The 25,031-nt window shown below is 44.8% G+C and overlaps 11 protein-coding genes across 11 annotated transcripts; 5 read left to right on the top strand and 6 right to left on the bottom strand.

The window, feature by feature from the left end:
• Window positions 1-3,389: 3,389 nt before the first annotated feature.
• SNOG_12533 (hypothetical protein) lies at window positions 3,390-3,754 on the bottom strand (the record flags this gene model as incomplete). The annotated part of the gene is made up of 2 exons (XM_001802702.1): window positions 3,390-3,503; window positions 3,557-3,754. The coding sequence occupies 2 exons, from the start codon at window positions 3,752-3,754 to the stop codon at window positions 3,390-3,392; spliced, it is 312 nt and encodes a 103-aa protein (XP_001802754.1).
• Window positions 3,755-3,958: 204 nt separating this feature from the next.
• On the bottom strand, window positions 3,959-4,126 carry SNOG_20136 (hypothetical protein; the record flags this gene model as incomplete). The annotated part of the gene is made up of 1 exon (XM_001802701.1): window positions 3,959-4,126. The coding sequence occupies one exon, from the start codon at window positions 4,124-4,126 to the stop codon at window positions 3,959-3,961; it is 168 nt and encodes a 55-aa protein (XP_001802753.1).
• Window positions 4,127-4,147: 21 nt separating this feature from the next.
• Window positions 4,148-6,407, top strand: SNOG_12532 (hypothetical protein; the record flags this gene model as incomplete). Its single annotated transcript, XM_001802700.1, has 3 exons — window positions 4,148-4,361; window positions 4,390-4,896; window positions 4,921-6,407. 3 exons carry the CDS (start codon window positions 4,148-4,150, stop codon window positions 6,405-6,407), a joined length of 2,208 nt encoding a protein of 735 aa, XP_001802752.1.
• Window positions 6,408-7,664: 1,257 nt separating this feature from the next.
• On the top strand, window positions 7,665-7,805 carry SNOG_12531 (hypothetical protein; the record flags this gene model as incomplete). Its single annotated transcript, XM_001802699.1, has 2 exons — window positions 7,665-7,713; window positions 7,744-7,805. The coding sequence occupies 2 exons, from the start codon at window positions 7,665-7,667 to the stop codon at window positions 7,803-7,805; spliced, it is 111 nt and encodes a 36-aa protein (XP_001802751.1).
• Window positions 7,806-9,115: 1,310 nt separating this feature from the next.
• On the bottom strand, window positions 9,116-9,992 carry SNOG_12530 (hypothetical protein; the record flags this gene model as incomplete). Its single annotated transcript, XM_001802698.1, has 3 exons — window positions 9,116-9,405; window positions 9,510-9,704; window positions 9,740-9,992. 3 exons carry the CDS (start codon window positions 9,990-9,992, stop codon window positions 9,116-9,118), a joined length of 738 nt encoding a protein of 245 aa, XP_001802750.1.
• A 3,869-nt stretch (window positions 9,993-13,861) lies between these two features.
• On the bottom strand, window positions 13,862-14,674 carry SNOG_12529 (hypothetical protein; the record flags this gene model as incomplete). Its single annotated transcript, XM_001802697.1, has 2 exons — window positions 13,862-14,324; window positions 14,424-14,674. 2 exons carry the CDS (start codon window positions 14,672-14,674, stop codon window positions 13,862-13,864), a joined length of 714 nt encoding a protein of 237 aa, XP_001802749.1.
• Window positions 14,675-16,508: 1,834 nt separating this feature from the next.
• SNOG_12528 (hypothetical protein) lies at window positions 16,509-17,960 on the top strand (the record flags this gene model as incomplete). The annotated part of the gene is made up of 3 exons (XM_001802696.1): window positions 16,509-16,688; window positions 16,789-17,051; window positions 17,201-17,960. 3 exons carry the CDS (start codon window positions 16,509-16,511, stop codon window positions 17,958-17,960), a joined length of 1,203 nt encoding a protein of 400 aa, XP_001802748.1.
• A 167-nt stretch (window positions 17,961-18,127) lies between these two features.
• On the bottom strand, window positions 18,128-18,970 carry SNOG_12527 (hypothetical protein; the record flags this gene model as incomplete). The annotated part of the gene is made up of 3 exons (XM_001802695.1): window positions 18,128-18,139; window positions 18,322-18,401; window positions 18,520-18,970. The coding sequence occupies 3 exons, from the start codon at window positions 18,968-18,970 to the stop codon at window positions 18,128-18,130; spliced, it is 543 nt and encodes a 180-aa protein (XP_001802747.1).
• Window positions 18,971-19,771: 801 nt separating this feature from the next.
• On the top strand, window positions 19,772-21,193 carry SNOG_12526 (hypothetical protein; the record flags this gene model as incomplete). The annotated part of the gene is made up of 3 exons (XM_001802694.1): window positions 19,772-20,185; window positions 20,217-20,988; window positions 21,159-21,193. 3 exons carry the CDS (start codon window positions 19,772-19,774, stop codon window positions 21,191-21,193), a joined length of 1,221 nt encoding a protein of 406 aa, XP_001802746.1.
• A 2,025-nt stretch (window positions 21,194-23,218) lies between these two features.
• On the top strand, window positions 23,219-23,540 carry SNOG_12525 (hypothetical protein; the record flags this gene model as incomplete). Its single annotated transcript, XM_001802693.1, has 2 exons — window positions 23,219-23,281; window positions 23,325-23,540. 2 exons carry the CDS (start codon window positions 23,219-23,221, stop codon window positions 23,538-23,540), a joined length of 279 nt encoding a protein of 92 aa, XP_001802745.1.
• A 411-nt stretch (window positions 23,541-23,951) lies between these two features.
• On the bottom strand, window positions 23,952-24,887 carry SNOG_12524 (hypothetical protein; the record flags this gene model as incomplete). The annotated part of the gene is made up of 3 exons (XM_001802692.1): window positions 23,952-24,444; window positions 24,642-24,800; window positions 24,860-24,887. 3 exons carry the CDS (start codon window positions 24,885-24,887, stop codon window positions 24,242-24,244), a joined length of 390 nt encoding a protein of 129 aa, XP_001802744.1. The 3' UTR covers window positions 23,952-24,241.
• Window positions 24,888-25,031: the final 144 nt, after the last annotated feature.

Below are 25,031 nucleotides of genomic sequence, written 5' to 3'. Positions count from 1 at the left end.
AACTAGAAGAAATAAGCGTTTACTAGAACTCTCTTAGAGCACTATTAGTATAGTATACTTAAAGATTAGCTACTTAAACTCTACTGCTAAGTTACTAAACTTCTAGATAAGAGATAGATTTAAGCTAGCTCTTTATTAGTAAGCGCTTTAGTTCTGCTTATTAAGAAACTAATAGAAGCTTAGAGGCTATGCATAGACTATAGAGCTCTAAATTAAATTATCTATGCTAACTAATACTTCTTACTACTTATTAAAGAAACTCTATAAATACTTTTAAATGCTTAATAGTTTATAAAAGTAAACGTCTATTTAGCATTCTATTAACTCTAAGTTATAGAAAGTAATAAATATCTTATAATATTCTAAACGCAGTTTAGCCTCTTTAAATAGCTTATCTACTCTATAGAATTATTAAGCGCTCTCTTCTTATTCTAGAGATATATTAATAGCGCTCTAAAAGAAACTCTAAAAGACTTTGCTATAGCTTATCTTAATAATATTTTAGTTTATACTTATAGATCTTATACTAACTACTTTAGGAAGGTCTAGAGAGTATTAGAACTTCTGCAGAATACTACTCTATATCTAGATCTTAAAAAATATATATTTACTTAGAAGAAAGTTAAGTACCTAAGATATATTATTAAGGCTAGAAAAGTAGTATAGCTAAATTCTAATAAAGTAGTAGCTATCTAATAATAGAAGCTTCTAATAATAGCAAAGAGTATATAAAGCTTTCTTAGTTTTATAAACTTTTATTATAACTTTATTCTAAACTTCTTCTATACTATAGCCTCTTTATATGCACTAATAAAATATAATATACTCTTCTAATATACTATAATTAAGCAGACTGCATTTAACTAGCTTAAGTAAGCTTTCTGCTTAAGTCTAGTTCTTATATAATAGAACTCTAAACGCTATATAATAGTTAAAGTAGACTATTTAGAAGAAGCGCTAAGAGAATACTTATTATAAGAAATTAAGAGTATGCTATATCTAGTTACTTACTATTCTACTTCTCTTATACTTAAGTAATAAAATTATACTATCTATAATAAGAAACTACTTATAGTAATTAAATATATTAAAATATAGATAGTAGAGTTATAAAGTGTTTTTAAGCTATTTATAATTTTAATAGATTATAAAAACTTAGAATACTTTACTTCTGCTAAGTTACTAATAGAGCAGCAATAGTAATAGATAGAGAAACTTTTAGCTTTTTGCTTTTATCTATAATTTTAACCTAGAAAGTTAGCAGGCAGGCTAGATACGTTAAGCTAATACAAATAGAATATAAAAGAGTATATTAAATAAGCTAGCTGCTATATAGTACTAATCTCTATCTAGTCCTACTTCTATATAGGATATAACTATAATACTAGCAGAAAGTCTATTATTTATAGATAGGCATATGCAAGAACTTTAGAACTAAGCTATTTATAAGAATGCAGTATATCTGCTATAGTTATAGGCAGTATAATAAGAAGCTAGGCAGTTCTTACTAAAAGCTAAGATAAACTAGTAGGTAGCTAACTATACTATCTCTGCATATAGAACGCTGTAATAGCGTAGAGTTACGTAGCTCTTATCTTAGAAATCATACTAGACTACTATAGTAATCTAATAAGTATATAAATTAAACTTTATAGAATACGCAGAAAAAAATAGAACTTTCTAAATACTACGCAGAGATTACTATTAAGATAGAATATTATCTAATATAGTATAATATATAAGAAATTACTATTACTATAGCACTTATACTTTAAGGTTAAAGAAGCAGAGCCTATTATAGCTCTTACTAGCAGTAGATTAATACTAGTTCTAAATTTCTATAAACTTTATAGTAAACTTACTTTAGGCTAACTTAGCTATACTATAATATCTTCTTATTATTATAGACTATCTTTCTAAGTATATCTAGTTAAAAGCTATAGTAATAATAAGAGCTAAAGAATACGTAGAGTATTTTAAGGACGTATAGTAGCAATTCTATAGCTTCTCTATAAATATTATAATAGACTAAGAGTTAAACTAGCTAAGAAGATTCTAGAGTATACTCTATAAGCTTATAAATATTTAGTAGCTTCTCTTAACTGCGCATTATTCTTAGATAGATAGAGATATAGAGAGAGCTAACTAAGAAGTTTAATTAGTTCTAAGAGTAATAATTAACTTTTCTTAAATAAACTAGCTCTAATATCTTATAGCTTATTAGCTTACTCTTAATAATAGAGACTCTACTATTACTAGAATAAGTCTAAACCTCTTACTAAATAGCTATACTCTATTACTTATTTAGAAACTAGATAACTCTCTATCTTTAACTATAACTCTAAAAGGCAGAGTAGTTTAGTTTATAGAATATCTATAAAATAAAATAGTAATAGCTTAAGCTGCTATTATCTTTATATAATAATAGCAGCAGAAGGCTATAAACTGCCTATAAAAGCTAGCAGAATAATTCTAGGTTAGAGATAAAGTATAGTTTTTAATATATAATATAAAAATAGTATAGAAAAGTAGGAAACTAGACTAGCTATAGGCTAAATATATAGTTATAGCAGTCTCTATATCTTTAACTATTATACTAGACCTACTAGGCAGACTGCATAAAACTATTTATATAGATTTAGTAAAATAAGTAGAAAATAACTCTCTACTTAGCTAAGTTCTTAAAGATGCTAGACTAGAGCTAGCCTTAGAGTTAGAAGAAGAGAATAAAATACTGCAAGAATAAAAAGTAGAGAAAATTTTATAAGAAAAAAGTATATAAAGATAAAATAAAAAGCAGGTCTTAATAAAATAAAAAAGCTAGCTTAAACTAATATAGCATCTAAAAGAAGACTTCTTAGATATAAAAGCTTTATAAAAATTTACTACTATAATATTACTAAAATTATAATAAGATAGATAGATAATTTAAGTCTAAAAGTAAGTATTATTTAGTTAAGCTCTAAAGAGTAACTAGCTTAAAGCTAGCTAAGGTATATAAAGCACTTAATATTTAAAATAAGCTACTCTAAGTTCTTCTTATTAAACACCTCCTTAGAAGTAAAGCAGGTTTTCTTTAGATCTAGAATAGAATAACTAAGGCTACGCTTAATATTAGTAATAGAATAAGAATCTCTAATTAACTAGTAAATAAGTTAGCATTAATTTCTAAACTAGTAATAGATAAAGAAAACTTACTTAGTAAGTCTTACGTAGCTCTTTAATAATATGCTCCTAGCTAATAGTAAGGCAGATGTTAGTCTTACTAAGAAACTAGAAGACTAGTATTAGAGCGGCAGCGTTACCTTTACGCTTAAAGAGAGTGCTAAAGCTAATGAGGGCGGTAGACGGAGCTGAACTGCTGCCGGCGGATGCTGTGGCGATAGCGGTCAGGGCTTGGGCATGGGAATCCTTGTAGTCACGGCGAGCGGCATGGAACTGCAAATAATCAGCAACGTCGCCGGAGCGGCTGCGTCCGGATCCGGGACCTTATGCATCCGAAGCTACAGAAGGCATCACATTTTATTAGATTCTGTTACACTATGCACACGCTTACTTCCTTCTTATTAAATGCCGAAAACGTTGCGACAGCTAAAATCAGGAACGATATTTCGATATCGAAGTATCGTAAACTACAGTACTTTGAAGGACATTCAGACACTGCACTGAGTGCGAACAAGTGCCGCCTAGAGACAGGATCTATGAGATCGTGTTCCTCGATATGTGCATTCCCCTCGGCTGGACTATTCTCCATGTCTAGTGTGTCCTTCTAGAATCAAAGCCGGAAGCCCACGGAACGGCCGTACTGCATTTATATGGCGAATGTGCTAGTCTAGAGTAGGGCCGACCTTGGGACCCAAGCGCTAATAGGTTTTCTGCACAGTAATATTATGGTTCGAAGTTACCCAACTCCGTGTCAAAAACTTGAGCCCCTACTTTCAATTTTTATCCCCTTGGTTCAACTTCCAGTGCATGGCAGACGCACAAGATGGCCGAAGTAGCGACACTTTTCAACGAAGATTGGGAGTTCCAACGCTCTGGACAAACTGGCTGGAGCAACGTACATCTTCCTCACGATGCTATGCAGGTAGAAGGGCGGCGGGAAGACGCCCTCGCTGGAACTCATAGCGGATTTCATCTCGGCGGAATGTACAAGTATCGCAAGATATGGCAAGCGTCTACTTCTCTGGAGTCCAAAGTGGTCGCTTTGAGCTTTGATGGCGTTTACCGGCACAGTCGCGTGCTGGTGAACGGCACAGACGTCGGCGGTTGTCTTGCGGGCTGGACCAAGTTTGAAATTCGCGTAGACTCTTACCTGAAGCTCGGCGAGAGGAACACCATCGAAGTACATGCCGATAACAGTGAACAACCTAACGCTCGCTGGTACAGCTGGAGCCGGAATTCATCGCAGCGTTCATCTCATGGTTCGAAACCACAATCTTCTTTGCAAGGACGGGATCAGGCTGGCAACGCTTTCCGCCAGCGGAGTTGCTCTTCTCACATTCGAGGTTTTACTCGACAACGAAAAGAAGGATGACGTTGAAGTATCTCTCGAGCTTGCGAGACGAGGAAGGAACGCGATCCAGTGGAGAACGAAAACGAAAACTTCTGAATTGAAGCAAAACTTCGAGATATCGAACCCAGATCTGTGGTCGGTTGAGACCCCGAATCTCTACGACTGCACTGTCGTCATCAACGGCGATCTCTATAAGTTCAAGTACGGTCTGCGCACTCTGGAGTTGAAACCTGGTCATGGATTCTTGGTTAATGGCCAGGCTGTGAATTTGCGTGGTGGTTGCATACACGCAGACAACGGTATCCTCGGCGCAGCATCGTTCAAAGCTGCTGAACTACGACGCGTGTCGATCATGAAGAAGAATGGCTTCAATGCTATTCGTATGTCGCATCATCCATGCTCAGAAGTTCTTCTACAAGCATGTGATGAGGTAGGCATGTACGTCATGGATGAGTTTGCCGACTACTGGTACCAGGCAAAGTCTAAATATGACGATTCCAACACCTTCAATGAACGTTGGGAGTACGAAGTCGCTTCTCTTGTAGAACGAGCCCGTAACCACCCTTCAGTTATTATGTACTCTTTAGGCAACGAGGTCACTGAGCCAAGTACCGCCTACGGACACACGATCGCGAAGAAGCTCCTGGATCTCACGCACAAGCTGGATCCATCCCGACCTAACACTATCGCGGTCAACCTTACGCTGGCCATGATGACGTATTCAAAAATCCCGCCGGGGGATCCAAACACTCCTCCTGCAGATAACAAGGGCGGCCTGGGGGATTTGACCTCCAGCTCTTTCTTCAACATCATCGCTAGCATGTTTCTCTCAATCTTGCGGTACATTCCAAAGTTCAATCACGCCAATGTTGTGACCAATCGACTCTATTCGTATATGGATGTTGCGGGATACAATTATGGAGACATCCGGTACCCATTGGATGCCAAATTACACCCATCAAGGATGATGCTCGGTACCGAAACCTTTCCACCTGATCTTCCCATGATCTGGTCCAACGTTGAAAAGATTCCAAACCTGATAGGAGACTTCATGTGGACAGGATGGGACTACCTTGGCGAGGTAGGCATTGGTTTGCACGATTATGAGGCAAGCAGGTTTACCCCTGTAACATTGTACAAGCCTTGGCCACATATAGTAGGGGGTTGCGGTGCTTTAGACATCACTGGCGTGCCCAATGCTTCGGCTTTCGTAGCCCAAGCATGCTGGAAATTTTTACCTCAACCCGTAATTGCGGTACGTCCATTGGATGTATCGAGCTTGTATTACAAGGCGACGCCCTGGCGAAATTCCGATGCGATCGAGGGCTGGGGCTGGAAGGGTTGTGAGGGCCAGAAGGCTTACATCGAGGTCATTACTCAGGAAGAGGAAGCAGAACTTTTCCTAAATGGCCGCTCGCTTGGGCGCGCAAGTAGCAACCAAGCTAACAGATACACCGCTAGATTCTTGACAGCTTACGAGCCTGGCGAACTCCTTGCTGTTGCATACTCTGGCGGACAGGAGCGTTCGCGCTCCACGCTCCGCTCCGCTAACGTTGCTTCAGTCAAGATTGTCAACGAGAAGTCCGGTGAACTTGTCGCAGACAGACAAGATCTAGCGTACCTTGAACTTCAACTCGCTGATCAGGATGGAAACATCGAGATGAACGACGACGATGCCCTAACCGTTGAGGTACATGGAGATGCCACTCTAGCAGCGCTTGGATCCGCATACTATAAGAATCTAGGCCACTTTGACAGCAATGTTCATAAAACATGGCGAGGGCGAGCCTTGGCAGTGATACGTTCCGGCAGCAGCTCTGGAGACGTTGTCGTTACTGTAAGCAGCGTAAGGCATGGATCTTCGTCGGTTACAATTAAGCAGAGAGCTTAGTAATATCATGTATCTATCTCTAAAAGCATGCCTATACAACCTATCTACGTTTAAGTAACTATGTTATTTCTGCCAGAATTAGCCTATAGCATAGTTTCTACTCTTTATCTTTAGCGCTAGCTATGGTAAATTTTCGAGTGTTCCCCGAACTTAGGCGGTATATGTTTGCATGTAATTCTCGTACGAGGGCTGAGAGAGCTAGTCAACTCGTCGAGTACAAAGAAAAGGAACCGGGTTTGATGGAGGTGCTAGAGAGTGATATCTCGGACTTTATGAGGGAAAGCAAAATTTTGAATGCTCTTTACTACCTCTAATGCAAAAAAGCGCAACCGCTTATGGCTGATATCTACTGCTATAGTATCGTGCTTGCCTCTATCAAGACATTGTAGAAATAAGTAGAAAAGCTAGGGCCACTTTTGTTCTGACCGCATGTATAGAAATTTCAAAATGTAACGTCAGTTAGAAGCTTATCTCTAGCACGTCAGGCTCTATTATTCCTTCAGCCTTATCTTTTTGCCGCTTTGCAGTGCATTTCTGCTCTTCTTAATTGAACCTCGCCTTGCCATCGTTCTTGTTTCCACACATAGCCGGTAGTTTGCAGTGTGTGCACGCAGAATTATATCGGGGTCACCTGTCGCGTGCAAACAGGTAATAGCTCTTCGCAATTCGTGGCTTTGCCAGTCGCGAATGTCCCCAAGTTCACGTTATGTTCCGGTGGCCGCAGTAATTTATTGCATTGCATATGATGTTAAACTCCGTTCGCCAGCCTTTACCCGGATACGAAGGGAAAATAGTAAAGCCGAGAATTTTAGAGTGCCTGGATAGTGTAGCTCAAATCGGTTCCGACCTCTTATATCTATGTCTTGTTCATGATAATTATTCGACTCCAAACACAAGCCCTGCACCTCACCTCTGTGTAGTAAAAGATTCAGTCAATCGAATCTTGCTTCAATTATCGACATGAGGCTTACTCTTACCCTCTCCCTCTTAGTCTCTTCGACTATCTTTTCTTCGGCGCAAGTACTGACAGCGCCGTCATCTACTTCTACTACCCGTCCAAGCCCAACTTATGATCCGCTCTGCACACCACCGGCTTATGCTTGCCCTTCTGGCCTTTCTTGCTCTGGAATTCCGGGGTGCATCATGAGTAACTGTCCTGGGCAGTGTAGACGGAGAACATCCCCCACGATTGAGACGGCACCGACAACGATCTAGGAAAAGAAATTTTTGAGAGTTCTCATTACCAAGGATAACAAGATGGCCATAGTGATGGGACTTGTTATGTCGAACAATAAGCAGTGTCAATGTAGGTATAAAACCTTACAATTCAATCGAGTTCTTCACCAAGTGCCACCACAAGGGTTGGATCCATCTAGCGGATGGACTGCAGGCGACTGACAGAGAGGTTGACTATCGATTTCTGATCAATCTGGCGAGACGTGTCAAGTGCCAAGCAGACTTCCTCGAAGATGCCACGTTTAGAATAAGTGGCATTGAGCCTCGAGGCCAAGGAGCGCTCTGCATATAATCGCACAAAGAGTCTTTGAATTGCCGCGACAGGCGGGCGTTCAGGTAGATTGGAGACCGGGGTTACGCCTGCTGTTCTAGCCTCTTGTGAAAGTTTCTGATATGCTTATTCAGGAGTCACGGCTGTCAGGTCCATGGCATCGAGGGTCTTATTCTCCTGAGGGAAGATTGTAAAGGTCGTGGGTAGATCAACTTGGAATGTTGGATTTGAGGATTGTTGGCACGTTATTGCGGTTTACATTATGCTTCCCTCGATGCATATGCTGAGTGATAGTCAAAAGAGTAAACCATGAGTTAAAATAGTTATTTGGGAACGAAAATACCCTAGATGGTTGCAGGTATGTAATCGCTTTAAAATTACGCTGACTGGCGCTGAGCCACACGACTGGTTGCAATCTTTGTACAGCAGATACATTCCAGCGCGTCTTATGTATCCAAAAGACGGCATGGCCTGCGATCACAGTAGTAATACTTGGGATTGTGCTTCCGTCATTGTGCGACTGGCCAATTGTTGCACTTCGCGCGCGCAATACGCTAATCCCTCCTAGGTTCCCGAGCACTCCGAAGAAGCTGGTTTTGGGTGATAGACCGGCCCTGGTGGTCAGTGTACCAACATTGGCGCATCACTCACCCAACACTGGCTCCTTCGTAGATCGGTGCCGTGTCCGTACTTTCCTGAGTGCGGACACGGCACTCAGGAAAGCACCATTAAGGCGAGTTTGCAGTCAGCTCCCCACGTCAGCGTTATGATCAGCAGCAGTAGCATCATTCTGCTCGTTGAAAGGCAACAGAACTCTTCGTTAAGCATCGGGGCAATCAGGTTAGTTATGGACGCGCAAAACGAGAATTTTTCCACCCGAGCTTATAATGAACTATTTTGATAATGAAGACAGTGACGCGCAACACTTGCTACCTAACGGATATAACGACTGATTCTAGGTAGGCATACTTAAGTATAAATATACAGAAATACTCCTGGACCTCCGAAACGGCACCGCGCTGCTGCCCACAAGGCCAAAGATGCAAGGCAGGGATTCAATCAAAGTATTTGACTAACGGTAGTACATGATATCGAAGCTGAAGTGGAAGCTCGACATTCAATGGTCTTCGCCTACCATACACGATGGAATTCTCAACTATTCGCGGAGATACCAGCAAAAGTTCCTAGCCCATAGTCATGACTACAACTCATCATGCTCATCACGCTCATGCGCAGACGGATAATTGCCTTGTTGAACAATGAAACGCCGTGGGTGGGCCGCCGTCCTTCGAGCCCACGCTGTTGCACCCCTGGACACGACCTCAGAATTGGGGATTTCCGTCATGATCCTAGCCATGTCTATCCCAACAACACCCCGTGCGAGTTTTGCGAGATTGAAGCTTCCTGACACAGAAGCTTCGCCAGCAACAATGATTGCGCGAACATCCTGGCGCTTGTAGAATCGGGCATCCATTTCATCCAGAAATTCTTCTAGTGTAGTCCTGAAACGTTGATTATAAGCTTCAAAACCGATGGTCTAGATCGCGATCAGTCGAAATTCAATCAGCGCGGGGGGTACGAGGGCCTTGCCTCACGATACCTTTCTCCCGGTTCCCGAATGAAGCGCTTGCAATGGACAGAGCAGATTCCCATCTCGAAATCTACAACCTGAATCCAGATATACAGCCATTCTCGCTCATACTCCAAGGTCAGGATCAGGTTCTCAGGGCCCTCATCTTTGCACTCTTCCATTTGGCGACCCAAGTTTTTGCACTCATTGAACCCGTAGGCTGCATAGGCAGCTTGCTCGGCGGGGCTTCCTTACTTGCTCGTTCTGGAGTATACGGCGGGAAAACCATCTCCGTGGCAGGTGTCGGAAATGACCAATCGAATACAGAGGAGATGAAGAATGCATGAACATCAGGGAATCGTTTGACTCCAAGTTGCTTCTCCCAAGCCTCGATTGCAGGTTTTATAGTGCTGTTAATGATGACTTCTTGACTGTGCATGTCGCGTTGATCGCCGACTGAGGCTCCGAAAGTAAGGACCAACGACTTGTAGTACTCCTGGAATGCCATAGTGGTTGGGTATTGAGAATCTCGAATGAATCCGAACCATTGTAGCGGGACGCATATATTGTCGTTAGTACAACGGAGTTCGCGAACGGGCTTTCAGACGCAAATGCAATCACATTCACGATAGAAAAGGCGAACGGAATGATCGTGGTTAAAAATCTCATGTTGCTGCAGATTTGGTCTTGGGCAAAAGCAGACAGAAGATAACCGCAATAGAATGATACAGGTTTTCGTGTGTTGCCAAGGCCGCGTAGGCACTGTGAGAAGGCGTACTACGCTACAACACTAACGGTACTTTTGACGCCTACGCGAGCTTTGACCCAATTCTGGCGCTTCTAGCTTGCAAGTTCATGGATAATTGTTCCATTATTATCATATTCAGAATGTGTGCACCTCCTCTCCAGCTTAACCATATAAGGAGCAGGACACCTCCGTATGCTCCTATTAGCAGATTTCCTTATAGATATTAATAAGGGCCTAGATAGCCGTTAACAGATGTCACTTTTAGACTGAACTGTATAATTCTAACCTCTAAAAAGGCTGCTCGCTTATAATATCATCAGGTACATTATCATTCTTCCCTAGTACATCATTGTTCGTCATAGACATTCTTAGAACAGCTGAATTAGGGGGGGTGCGCATCTTCTGAATAGCACCGATATCAATCCAAGTCTGACTTCTCCATGCACAGTTCTCATAGACTATCGACTGATTCGGGTGGATGGCAATGACAACGCATGCATAGCCGCTGGCGTCGGGCGTAAAAGAGATGGAAGCCCGTGATTCAACTTTCATGTTGGGGCTTGGAGTAAAGTTACTTGGCAAAATGAGCCAACACGTCCAGTATGCCCCCGGACCCCGAATTTGTTCACTCCCTAGGTATTAGACTCTAAAGCTTCTGCAAAGAGCACGGTACAACGCGTTTAGAATTATATAATACTTCAAGCTTTCCTTGAATGGCCTCACATTGTCAATGCCGGCAAAATAGCGTCATTGTTGACTTCAAACCGAGAGCGACGACAATGACTTCTGACCGGCGGCAGGTATGCGAGAAGCCGAATGATGATACCACATATGTTAGCTGCGACCATAGGGCTGTCATCAGATCGTGCTGCGGGTTGGATTGTTGGCGCCGAGACGCATTTGGGATGACAAAAGTTACTTTCGTCAGCTGGGGTAAAATTAGTCTTTGAGACCATCAATTTATCAGACCTCACGCAGTTGAAACGAGGTGCAAAGTAAGGAAGCGGCACAGTGCTTTGATGACCGAGAGGCGTTGGGCGGCAAATTTACTCTAGATCCGTCAGTGTATATAGTTTCATCCGTCGCGGAGTTGATGATGCATCATCAGCAACAAACTAATCCATTCAGACCCGTACCATGCGAACAAATTTTTATCGGCTGTCATGTATCGCACAGATCCTAACGCTCACATTACTTTCCAGTATAGCATACGCAACCCCTCTTCAAACTGCCCATGTTCTACCAGAACACACTTCTATCTGAAGGCGTGATGGATGGAATTGGAAGGTGGAGGATCTCAATAAAGAGTTTTCCGGCATACACTGGAACACTGGAACGGAGCCTTCTCCTCCTGCTCCTCGGAGCAGCTCGACAAGATTATCTTCGCCACACACGCCGCAGTGTAGATGGCTGCTCTGCCAGTCCATCCTTCAGTTTCTATGGCATACTCTGAAACTTGGCGAAAGTATTTTGGACAGTACAGTTTATGGCTCCAGAATGGGATCAGCGATCTTCAGTTGTCTGCGACAATTCAAAGTACGCTACTCAGGCTATTTGATGGAAGGCAGTCCTGGCAAATACAGTGAACATCAGATGGGTTGCGAATTACCCCAAGAAAGGACATAAAAGAAGTCCGGAGAAATTGATCAAGAAGATCTACTTTACATGCGATTATCAGCAGCATGGTACGGGACCTTACAATAGCTGTACCCTTCGCAAAGCGTAAGTCTTGTCATCAGCCCTTTCCAGATTGATCAGCATAAATATATGGTCCTGAAGCTGACCAGCCAAAAGTAGTGCACGTACTATCGACAGTACTTCTAGCGCCTGTAAGTCAGCCCATGAAACCCGTTCGTATAATGAGGCAATTTCACTGATACTTCGTGCGCAGATCGCGCCTGGACGATCCTATTCTGCCCTGGATTCTTTTCGAACGACAAACAAAAAAACCTGGAGGAGCGAACGAGAGGCAAGGTCAGAGGTCCAAATTGGATTGCCTTTGTAGACACCTATAAGCGGGCTATTGTCCATGAATTAATGCATGTAGACTAGATAAAGACTACAGATTATAGGAAGAGGAAATGTTTCAGTGCAAAACCCAACTTTCCGATCACTAACACTAAACCGTCGGTAGTTATGGATGCCAAAGGCCATATAACAGAAGAAGGTCTAAAAGTAGACATCTGTAGCTCATCAAATTGCAAGGAATTTGCGCAGCAAAATATAGCTAGGAAGAGAGTGAACCGTAAAGTCGCAGTCCATAGTAGCATCCGCTATCTCCCCGGCTATGACCTAGCTAACTGTACCATACAGCCGATAGCTACGCCTAGTTCCTTCAGTACTACTAGTAAAAAAAGAATTAGGGCCAGGACAAAATCCCACACGAAGAGCTTCGAAAATCAGATGCAGTCTTTGAAGATCGTCCACCAGCGCAAGAGCTCATCATTGCCCCAGATCCGTCTTTCCCTATTAATAAAGAAGCAGTTGTATTCAGCAGGAACGCACTACAGAGTTGCGTGATCCTCGAACAGCAGTTAAACGACAAAGGAATCCCAACAATCACACGTAAGGATATTAGCAGAGATTGCAACAAATAGGTAAAGGACTTAGCACCGCTAGTGACTTCCAAGGGCGGGTGCGAGTTGAGGTAATTTTTGCTAAGCACGATCGATACTTAAGGCACGCCAACTTCAGAAAAGCTATCGATGCCAGCAGCTAACAGGCAACGCAGTTAATCCCAAGTGCCAGTGTATTTGTGATGGAAAACTAGTCCTATTGCGGGACGAGGAGTGTGCAGAGTTTATAGGTAGAATTCCAGGGCGACCTTCGCAATGAGGCATGACGCTAACTGAAAGAGATGAGCTGAGATTTTAGCATATTTAGCTATAGCTGCCTCGCATGCTTTCTAGGTACGACATAGTAAAACTACACAGAAGTCAACAGCGAATAATTGCCTGTGTCCTAGGGCTTATCAAATATCATTTTTGGTTACGTTTGCAAAGATTTCCCTTGTTTTACAGTAAGCTTTTACTCCTCTCGTGAATGTATATACAGTTCTTTTGCCAGTTCAGTAGAAGAAAAGTGTATCTATAGGCCGCACGTGAGCGACCTCTTTCTCTGACGCAAATAAAGCCAATCGTCTTATTCCACAACTACATACATACTAGTAAGCTAAAGGTTCCAGAAGCGCTAAAATCGAGGTGACCTTTCATATGTATTCTTGTATGAACACCTGCTTATACTCTGGAAACCAGAGATCGATCCGCAGTCGGTAGGAGGATAGTAGATTTCAGCATCTAGTTAGCGTTTCGATGATTATTGGTAAGGTCCTACTCCATTAGAGGGAGACTACCTAATATAAGAATTGCTTACTTTATCATTCGATCACGTGCGCAACTACTACACAAGTATAGATAGGGAGTGCTCCGACGCGTCTGACCTCCGCCTTGGTCGCGAGCAAGATGTTAAGGTCTAGTCGGCTGCAAATTCGAGATGCGAGTGAAGATTGCGGCCTTAGGGAAGCTCGAAAACTTGTTTGTCGCCAGCTGGAGCCCGTGCACGGTTTAGAGACAGCTGTGTTTCGTTGAGACTCCGGGAGGGCGGCATGGTCATTGACCGCTGGAGGTACATCAACCAGATAGTGATCCTAGGGCGACAATCTCCTCGCGGTCGAGCCCGTCCGCTTGCGCGAAGTAGTCCCTCCGGTTCGTGAGTAACCTAAGAGGTCCAGCGTCGCGTCGCCGATCCGCCATGAAATCGCAATTGTAATGAGTGTGACCGAACGCCCAAACTTTGAAATTCTTGTTTTGGAAGCATGGCTGGCTAGACAGATCCGTCGAGAAGCCACTGCTGATTGGACTCGCGCTATGCCTGGGATCGACCGAGCGAACGTCAGTGGATGGACTCCAATGCGAGAGGACGATAGTTGTCGTGTCCAATTGCTCCAGATGAGCGACTTCGGCATTGAGCCAGGCAATAGCCCGCAAGTGTGCCTCATTATGCGCTTGAACATCCCAGCTGTCGATTTGGAAGAAGTCGTTGAGGCCGAAGCTGACCGCCTGTTCCTTTTCAGGTGGGATCGAAGAGAAGAGACTACAGCCTAAGATAGTAACGCTGGTGTCTGGGATCCGGAAGGTAGCGCAGTCGAGCAGTACGAATTCTTCCAACGATGTATCCTCTCTGACGTCCTACTCGAAGGCGCGAAGCAAATCGATGGTCGTGGCCCAATCAGAATGGTAGGCTTCGTGGTTGCCGGGTACGAATAGCACCGCACGGAACTGTCTAGATTTCCGCTTCAAGAAAGCGGTGAAATCGCCCTTGTGCGATACGACGTTGCCAATATCTCTGATGAGCGCAAGATAAGGTGCTTTCGGGGTGATTTCGAAGATGTCGTATGCTTTCGGAGCCTCCAGATGGACGTCAGAGAGAATTTGCAGCGCCATCAATTGCCGGGTGCGAGGATTGAAGTCGCTTTGGATTTCTCGTAGTACGTAGGTGACAAGTTGCGAAAGGTGGGCGAAACAGTGGGCAAGGTGATGGGAAAAGTGGGGCCGCAATGACGCGACGCGTTCAAGCACCAGCAGCTCTTCTCTCGACGTCGCTCGGAGTTGCACCCATATGTGCATGCTCCGTACAGACTTCGCTGCTATCCTCGCAAGCGGGACCAAGCATGGGGGATGCACATACTCTGAGCGCTAACGCTGGCGTGTTAACGCCTAAAGAAGCACCCGCAGCAGTACAGCACCCGCGATGTCAGAGCGTCTGCGTCTATGTGTACAAGGCAGATGATAAGGCCGGGGGATAAGAGATTGGGTACTGAGCCGATTTACAATAATCATCGAAGTCGCAGAGGGCTGTTGGCTGTATGGGGTTGACGACTAACAATGGAGTAACCAACGTCCTCAGCAATTGAAAAAGGCCGGAAACGTTGTATGTAGGGTGTTTTACATTGCTTCCTAGCGCATACAATCGAAAACTACAGAGGTTTTTTTGTGATGACAAGTCCAATCAACCCGTCTAAACTCAGATCTCGGTCATTTCGCTCGTACGCGCCAGGAAGCAGTACATCGAGAGTAATACCATACTTCCTCAAAAACATCATCTAGACAATCCCTTCTAGCTAACAGTCCTAACTTTTCGCTTTCTTTGTGTTACTACAGCTATCCTAGTAATTCGCGTTAGGGTATACGTAGTGGGTTCTCTAGCTCTTTACACTGCTCTCTTGCAAATCGTTGTTTGCAAACTTAGTTCTGATTAAGCTATTTCGTGCGTACTTTGTTGCTGTCGCACAACAGAGATATCACATCAGGCTATCAGACGCTCATTGTACCTAGAGATCAGATTCGCTATTTCTTAGGCGACGCATCGATCATGATAGCATCAACCAAGCACGACTAAACAGCTAGACTAATTCATGTAAACTATATCATCTGAACACATGCAACGATTTTTTTCAGCACTAAGACGCCGCAGAAATAAACTCATTGATATCCCCTTTCATGAATTTAAGCTTTATCTAATCCTGAGAGCTAGCGTTAGCCTTGCGACTGAAATATTTCCATAGATTGCGCAAGTTCGTAGAAAACCATGCTGCATCTCTCAATTGGAGCTAAAAGAAGTGCTGTCGTGGACCCCTCTATATAGACTACCTGGATCAGAGAGTCTAAAATGGTAACAGTATCTTAAAGCTTATTCTGAAGTCTGTCTAATATTAAGCATGAGATGATTTGGTGAAGCGAATTAGTTAACGTAACTATAATGTCGAGTGAAGACGGTATGGATAGGGGCGATATGTTGCTGTGCAACACACTGAAGGTAGCTCTTTACGGTCGACCGAAAAGATCTTCCACGACTTGTCTCATTTTAAATTCGTTGCTTCATAATTGAGACTGAACCACGCCAGCGCTATCCTAACCTCATTTGGATTCCCGTATGCAAGGCTAAAGTGGCGAGTATTTAGGCGAACTCTGCGTAGCCAACCAACGGCGATCGAGTATCTTAGTGTAAATATAGCATCCAATCAAGTGCCACCGGAAGCCCAGCGTGCAACATACGTGAAGCATCAAAAATGTATTCTCCTGTCTACCGAACTCGAACATCTCTGTTGTGTTCCCCTTGTAGTGTGTTTGACACCAGTGAAACAACTTTGAGACTATCTTAGCTTCATAGTAGCTTTCTGAAAGGGCGAGGTGTATATCACTGTGAAGATTTGGAGCATAGTCTGGAAAATGAAGGGGATTTATAAAGACTGAAGTTTTGTTATCTGCAATAGTAAAAATGGCTTTCATTAGTATACGCTTCTTGTTCTTCATCCTCTCAGCGCTTCAATTACATCTCTCGATTTACAACCCTACCTATGGCTTCTTGGTAGCAGCTGAATCTATCAATACATTGACTTTAGCATCAAGTTCAAATGATCTTGCAGACTTTGGCCAAACCATTCCCATTTTGGGCCAGGTAAGCATTTGAACTTCCGCAGCTATAACTTGCGGAATCCGTGCCCACACTTTCTTCAACAATTATCACTTCGTGTCTTTGCGTACTAAAGCTGTAGCAGATGGCCCGCACCGACCAAGATTTCAAGGACGGCCTGGCACTCGATCTCTTCTCGCCGCGGAATCGAACCCTCATAGTGGAAAAAAACCCGTCTCCGCTGCCCGGAAAATTCGTCAGCGGCAGTACGGGTGAGCCCTTCGTCGCATTGTCCAACTACTCGTGGGTCATCAAAGTCAATGACACAGCGCGAGACTTGATCGCGAAGGTCGAGCTACCATACGAGCCTGAAAATGTACAGAACAGGGGTTTCGATGTAGCGAATACGTATGTCGGCGTTCTAGCGAAGGATGGGCAGAGTTGGGTGGTGGATGAAACGAGGCGGAATGTTCATGTGTAAGATCTGGCCATCCGCTCATACCTGCACCATGTTAGAAGACTCGTGGATAGTGTGCTAACCAACAGCGCATGAATAGTTCAGAGAACAAGACTCGCATCATCAAATTGACATCTCTGGATGGCGAATATATCCTGCTTGGTCGCAAGACCGTCGACACAGCTAATATATTTGTCCAGTACGGCTTCGGCGCAACACGAACTGTAAACCTAACAGGAGGCAAGGGCATCCAAGGGGCGGAGTTCGTGGACGGACTTCGAATTTCCCTAGAATCCGAGAAAGATATGCGACTAAACATCGACCTAAAGAACGGCGTTGATGAGAAAACAGTCCCCAGTGGAATGTGGTCGCTGAGTATGCTCCTCTACCCCAGGCCAAAGCCTGCAGCTCCACTTCTCTCCTCTAACACTTGCGCTTTAGATTCCTTCGCCTGGGCCATGAACACTAGCTCGTCAAGCCAGCAGCTCAAATGTGGCTCCGTTCGTTTCCCCATCAATTTCAGCGCGTCGATAAGAGATACCAAAATTATGGTTGCTAAGCGCGATCTGGGCGCCTCATCTTCGACAAGTTTCGACCCTCTCCCTCAAAGGTCGCATGAAGTGAATTGTCGACCGGACTGCAGTGTTACCGTGAAAGATCTGCAGCAGCTGGACGGGGAATATATCGTTTTGGCTGCGGGAAACGAGATAGCAGAAGAGGAGAAGGGAGCTTTGAAGGAACAGGTTAACAACCCACAAGCATCTAGTGCAGGTATAAGTCTACGTGGAATTGAGAACTGGGCTGGGATGGGGGTGGTACTGTGTACGAGCGTATTAGTTTGGCTTCAGCTGGTGTATTGATGGATCTTTGTCTTCGCGCAGTCTCTACGTCGTTCATGTTGCGCATAATCTCTAATGATAGATACCTGGTTTGCAGTGCCTTTGACAATTCTATCTCGATAGTTCCATTTGCCATTTTTGTTGCATGATGTGCACCCGTTTCGCATTTTGTTCTCTATGCCTATACCCTAATCTTGCAGCTATATTCAGTGAGTTTAGCTAACAGCAACGTTTTTGAGAATGAGTTACAATTTCTCCTCCATCAAAGGTTGCTCCGCAGATCCAAAAAATTATTCATTTCGTCTGGAGCTTCTGTCATACTCTCCTATTCGTCGACCATGTCAAAGAACATTCACAGCAGCCAAGGAGCTGTTCAGCTTACCAACACCCGTGTTTCGCTTCCAGTCTTCTTTTTCCTCTTCCGAATCACAATAGTGAGTAAAACCAGCAGTGCTACACCGGCTAGAAATTGATCAGCACTCAACTTTAATACATGATCTGTGGATAGATCGAGAGCTTTACCTACCTATGGAACCCAAAATTATGAGGAATATTCTAGCCGTCTCATTCATCAACAGACCATCTTCTGGTCTTTTGATATCGCTGCCTGGCTGTGGAGCTCCTGCTAGTCCTGTACCCATAGGCACAGCTGAAGGCGTCACAAGCATAGTCTGCGGCACTGCAGAAAGGAAAATTGTCTTAGTTGCCGGAGGTGACGTCTCTCTATCACCTTCCGTCGGATGTAGCGTGCTAACTATAGTAACGAAGACTGTTCTTGTTGGACTGCTAGATTTTGCTCCGCTTGTGGTTGTTGTCGATGCAGTCAGGGAGCTCCTAGAGCGCCTCGGTGAGAATGGGTCGGTAAAAGCTGTTGATCTGGGACTTGGTGTTCTGATCAGGGTTATGGTAACTTCTGTTGCAGGCTTAAACGCTTCCGGTGTATGTTGCTGCAACGCATCTTGGTCGTTGATGGCTCGTTGGATTAGTCGGAATGGTATTGGTCTCCGCCCACGATTGATGCCCGGAGACATTTTTGTGGAGAGAAGTTGATGGATAGACTCTTCTTGATAAGAATTCCAAGAACAGCGAGATACTACACACGCGTTTTACTGGGATAAGTGCGTCGTGTGGAGGAGTTGGTGCTTTGGTTATCGATCTCGCGTGCAGAGTGCATGCCAGGGGACTCCGAACGGCTCTCGCAATTAATCGATACTGCTATTTCGGAAACAACTAGGTGAGCCCTAGATTCCTACAACACTATTTTTCTTCGGATCTTTCAATATCCGGGGAAGCGATCGATGTTACTCCAAGAGGAATGGGGTACGGAACCATCTCCTCAAGCCACAAGCTTCATACCTCATCCGAAACCCATGATTGTGTCCTGGAACATTTCCAGCTATTTGGAATCATTATTGATTCTACACTTGACAGGCACGTGGTGGTTTTGGTGCTGTTGGTCGAGACGTTGATAGCGCCACGGGTGTTTCACGTTAGTTCCTATCACAACGCGCTCTCTCCACACTCCGCGTGTTGCAACTACTGGTCTAATCGAAACAATTGACGATCGTGAAGCAAAACTATGCAGTGCTAAGGTCAGAATGCGGACCGTGAGAATGCTTGCGCTAACGACGTTTTTGCCTCCGATAGCAAGTAAGCACTTACGCGGCTTATCGTCCAGCCCCTTGATTCGCTTAGTGCAGTCATCGTGTCCGACACGAAACCCAGCGTCTTTTTGATAGCTCGTTAAACACATATTCGAAGAATATGACTATGTGATTCCTGTCTCCTTGCATTCTGTTCCCATGAGTTCAGTTGAGGTTCACTATCACAATATGGCTTCATTTTCACCAACATCCGGCGAATATTTCGAGAAGCTGAGGCGTGCATCGCGTCGCTTCACAACCCTTGAAGGATGGCACGAGATTGGAGAGGGTTTCTACGGCTTAGGGCAAAGAAGTCGCATCTTGAGCTTCGCAAACCAGTTCGACCCCGAGCTGTACGATGAGGAACGGACCTCTGACGTTGCCCTTAGTGTATCAGAGGCACGTAACAGTCGCGCACATAGTAACGCACTCGGAGATAATCAGATTCCTACCAGAGCTAGAGAATCCATCATATCAGAGAAACCCTATCATATTTTTACCCGAAGGCAGAGGTGGTCGGTCGTGATTATGATCGGTGTAGCAGGACTCTTCTCTGGCCTGAGTTCCAATATTTACTTTCCAGCAGTAGAAGATATTGCCAAAGTGGGTGAAAAGTCGCCGCTTGATATCAAAGGCTAACGCGGAGAAGGATCTTGGAGTTAGCATCCAGGAGGTTAATCTGACGATCACATCATACCTCGTCATCCAAGGCATATCACCGCTTTTCTGGGGTGCGCTGTCTGATATCCTCGGCCGAAGACCGATCTATATCTGTTCGTTTTTAGTGTACATCACTGCGAACACGGCCCTTAGCTTTTCTCCAAACTTCACTGTCCTCTTACTATTCAGAGGTCTTCAAGCAGCCGGATCCGCTTCGACAGTCAGCATCGGGAACGGAGTTATCCAGGACATTACTGCACCTTCAGAGCGAGGCGGCTTTATCAGCTTCTACCAAGCTATCCGGAACTTCAGTATAGCGGCAGGACCTGTTCTCGGCGGTGTGCTCGCGAACTTCCTCGGCTTCAGGTCCATCTTCGTATTCTTGCTCATTCTCTCAGGAATCACAATCATTTCCATCATCGCCTTTCTCCCAGAGACGTTGCGCAGCATAGCAGGAAATGGTTCGATTCGCCTTACGGGCATCCATCAACCGCTTATACGCAGACTCCGAAAGGAACCTGGATATCTCCAGGATCGCGATCATTCATATCGGCGGACTCAGATCACACTTAAAACCTTCCTTGAACCGCTTTCGTTGCTCAGACAGAAAGAGATCTTGTTGAATTTACTCTTCGGGGGGGTCGTTTATGCAGTTTGGAGTATGGTGACGAGCTCTACAACTACGCTCTTCAAACAGGCTTTCGGGCTGAATGAAGTGATGCTAGGGCTAGCGTTTATTCCCAACGGTAAGTTTTATGTTCTGTATGTTAGCTCTTCTGGTGGCGAATGGATAAATTTCGCGACACCGTTGACTTTCAAGAAAAGACTCTTACTCATTCGTCTCTGACCATGCTGACCCCATCACAGGATTTGGAACTATAGTTGGAAGCACTGTAGTTGGTAAACTACTGAACAGTTCCTACGCGCAAGTCGAAGGGGCATATCGTATAGAGCACGATATGCCTTCCAAAGAAAAGCTTTGCAAATATTCAGTCCCCGTTGACTTTCCCATTGAAAAGGCAAGACTGAAGCACGTTCCTTGGATCACTGCTGTATTCGTAACCAGTACAATGGCATACGGTATCTCAATCGGGTATACCTCTTTGACGAATCTACCGGGTTGGATTGCGATCCCGTTAATTTTCCAATTTCTCATCGCCGCAACGAGTAATGCTGTCTTTGCAATTAGCCAAACGTTGGTATCAGATCTTTGTTCTGGAAAGGGTGCAAGTAGCACGGCAATTAATAATCTTGTGCGATGCTCAATGGGGGCAGTGGGGGTAGCTGTTGTTGACAGGATGATCACGACCATGGGAGCTGCGCCGACTTTTGTAGGATTAGGACTTTTTACTATTGCTGCATATCCTTTAAGCGCTGTGCAGTGGTATTGGGCAATGAGCTGGCGGGCAGAGAGATTGTCAGGCGGGAAGTGATAATAGTGGATAAATGGAAGTCTGCGGCTGAAAAGCTGCATAGCTTGAAACAATGAATAGTGTGTCATGGATGCTAAAATTGTGTGTCACTGGCATGAAGTGCTGTGCTCGGTGTGTGGTGACAGATGTTCAAAATCACGAGTTGATTTCGTACAGATCGTCTGGAAGTTCTTACTACATAGAAAAAAAGCCAAGATATGCTATGCGTTTTGTACTATTCACATCAAGTAAATCAGAGCTTAGAATATTGCTTGAAGATTACTATGCTAAATTTCGTTCATATTGAGCTCTAATTGAGCCTGTGTTGGAGTACAATTCACTAGATTTGGTGTATCTTCAGGCTCACGTGCCAAGCAAACTGATTTGAAAGGGCATCCCCGGAGATGTCATCTCTTATTCCATTTGCTAACGCGAACAATCTGTAGGCGCTTTTGGCTTCATTGTCGAATGCCGGTCATATGTCGCCACTATCGTTTACAGGGTGTATTAAACTGACCATGATGTCCATTGTCCGGCACCGTTCATGAGACTGTTAGCGTTATGTGGCTCTTCGGGTCCCGCTGGACTTTGCCTTTCATGTTTGCCACTCATATCCTACAGTTGGTCTCTGGCGCTGCGCAGCTCTAGTTCCAGGGACATTCGTGGATGGATGCAGGACTCTGTATCAACAGATGATTTAAAATTTTCGTCACTGCTTTCACGTCGGACGTGCAGGCCCTACCAAAAGCGGAATTCGGCTAACCTCCTGTACCGGTTCTGGTAAGATCTTAACGATCTGGTTCTCTCTCTGTTCTCCAATGCAGACTTCGTGCAGAGCATACTGAGAAATGGCAGATCAACGGTGTTCGTGGAAGACTGCTTGGCATGGATGCTGGGCGCGTCGCCAGAGGTTAGTAGACGAAGGATATAGGACCAGGTGCTGCTGATGCTGTGGAGGGGTTGACAAACCAGCGGGGCGGAGTTTGAGGCGGTGAAGGGGGTCATAGCACAGGTAGCCATCAAGAGACCAAGGAATTCCGCACGGTCGCGCTGTCAATAGTGTCTGCGGTGGCAGTTATCGTCTCGTAGGCCGCACTCACCCGAGTCTGCTTTGCACTCTACGTTCTACCCTCTCCTCATCTTCTCTATCTAGGATACCAAGGAAAGTCCACAGAATCAAAAGTTTATAGATCGCTTTCATCAATCCCGCGCCTCCCAGCATAATACGCCACGATTTGCCAACTGCCAGTGCTCCTGAGCTACTAATACCGCCCGCCTGTGCGACTGTCTTCACAATATCTGTTACAACGAGAATCGCCTTTCTTTCCCGTGACTTCAAGACGGCTGCCAGAAAGGCCTGTCAAAGTGCTTGGTCCATGCTTTGCATACAAGCTCTGAGGCTCAAGAGCCCCATAAATATTAGCGTGCCCGGAGCTCCAGCTTCGGGAAAAGCGGTAAGTGCAAAGAATACTGCAGAGGGAAGATATGTAAACGTCATCGTCTTCACGCGACCGAGGCGTCGGCCGAGAGCCAAGGCAGCAAAGTTAGACAACGTAGCTGTAGCATGGGTAGTGAAGAACAGAGTGCCCAAGGCAGCAGGTTCAAAGTCGCGGACAGTGGTGCAGAAGTAAGTAAGCCAGGATGGAGACGCCATGCTTGGCGCAAATGAGGCCAGCGCAAAGAGCGAAACGAGACGGAACAATATGACCAATGACCTCCGAGTTACCTGGGGAAGCAATTTGTGGGACTTTGGATCTGTCCGTATTTTTTTCAAGGCTGGATGTGAGGCAACTTGGGGCCTTTCTGTCGAATGTCGTGGAGATGACGTGGCAGAGAGCAGCTCCTCGTGCTCTACTTCAATGATCGCTTGGTATTCCGAGTTCTGATCGTGGAGCTCGACACGATGACTGAGTGCCAGCACAAGGACAAGCTAATTAGAATAATATTTCAAACATTATAAGTATACCACTACTTATATTCTTAGTTATCTAATACTATATAGTGAATAATGTTTTATTAATAATAGTAGGAAAAAAGGTTACATTAGCTAGCTACTCTAAGAAGGAACAGGGTTACAAAGTGTAACATTTCTTCTGCTAGCATAATCCTATATCTAGAAACTTTTTATTAAATAAACTCCAGTAGTTACAAAGTTCTAAATCTGTCAGGTTTAACGCTAATTACCTGCTAAGCCCGCATTATCAGCGCGTACACTACACCTTGAATGACGTACTTATAGTACATCGTAATCACAATTCCCATCACGATGCCTAAAAATCATTGAAGTATGTCGACGCAAGTAAAGAAGGGTTCTATTTAAGTGGGGCAAGTGAATGCCTTTTCCAAGATTCTAATCTGCAACACCCCAAACACCCCAAAAACGCCCAGTCTTTTTTTGGCATATACACATGTTGGTAAAAGTAGGTTCTAGGTTCAAGTCGTAATAAGTCGTAGCCAGAATCCTAATGGCTCTCTCTCCCCAGCACCCATTAGCGTCCGCTGTCTCCATCCACTCAGGTCCAGGTCGACATCAAGCTGGTCGGAATCGGCAATCTTTCCTCGTCACACGCAGGTAGGAGCAGGATCCTCAAGCTTCAGCGGCTTCATGAGTCGGGCTGGCTGGGTTGGAAAAGTTCGGCGTCGCAGGCGAGCTGTACGTCTGCTGCGCGGGCTCGCAAACATTGCGGTGCGCCTTCCAATCCGTCTTCTGGCAGCTCCTATCGCAATAATACGCCGCCTTACAGCGGGAGCAGCGGCGCTTAGCCGGGCCACCAGAGCACGTAGTACAAGCTATTCATCCCAGTTAGCCTTGCGAATAAACTTTAGGTTTGAGTCAACATGTAACGTCAACAGGACACAGCATGAGAGATAAAAAGTGGAGGGCGCGGATGCGCGCCATGTGGGGCCGGCAGGCGCGCCAAGTCCAAAGGGGAAAAGACGGTCGGGTTCCTGCATGAGAGAGCCCACATGCGAGAGGGAAAACGTACGCTTGGAATTCATGGCGAAGTTCAGACTCTCGGTGGAGGCCATAGGGCGGAGGGACTGGAACAGTTCGGCACGGCTGAAGGCGGGGATGTTGGGTGTGAAGGTTTGTGGTGGTGTTGGTGCAGAGGCGATGGAGCCGTCCGAAGAGCGGCGAGTGACGTCTAGAAATGGATTAAAAACGATCGAAATATGTGAAGATGAAAAATGAAGGAACACTCACCACTCTGTGCACTATCTCTCCTCTCCATAATCGGATGTCTTCCTATCGCGCCGCCATTTTCGTCCCTCACCGCCTCGCCAAGACTGCTCGTGAACACATTCAAGCACACACTTCGGGGTGGCATTATCCTCAAGTCCTTCTCTTGTATATTATTTGGTGGTTCCGCGGGGTG

This window comes from Parastagonospora nodorum (assembly GCF_000146915.1).
Source record: "Parastagonospora nodorum SN15 chromosome Unknown scaffold_22, whole genome shotgun sequence".
Classification (NCBI taxonomy): Eukaryota; Fungi; Ascomycota; class Dothideomycetes; order Pleosporales; family Phaeosphaeriaceae; genus Parastagonospora; species Parastagonospora nodorum.
This window is presented reverse-complemented; position numbering and strand designations above follow the sequence as displayed.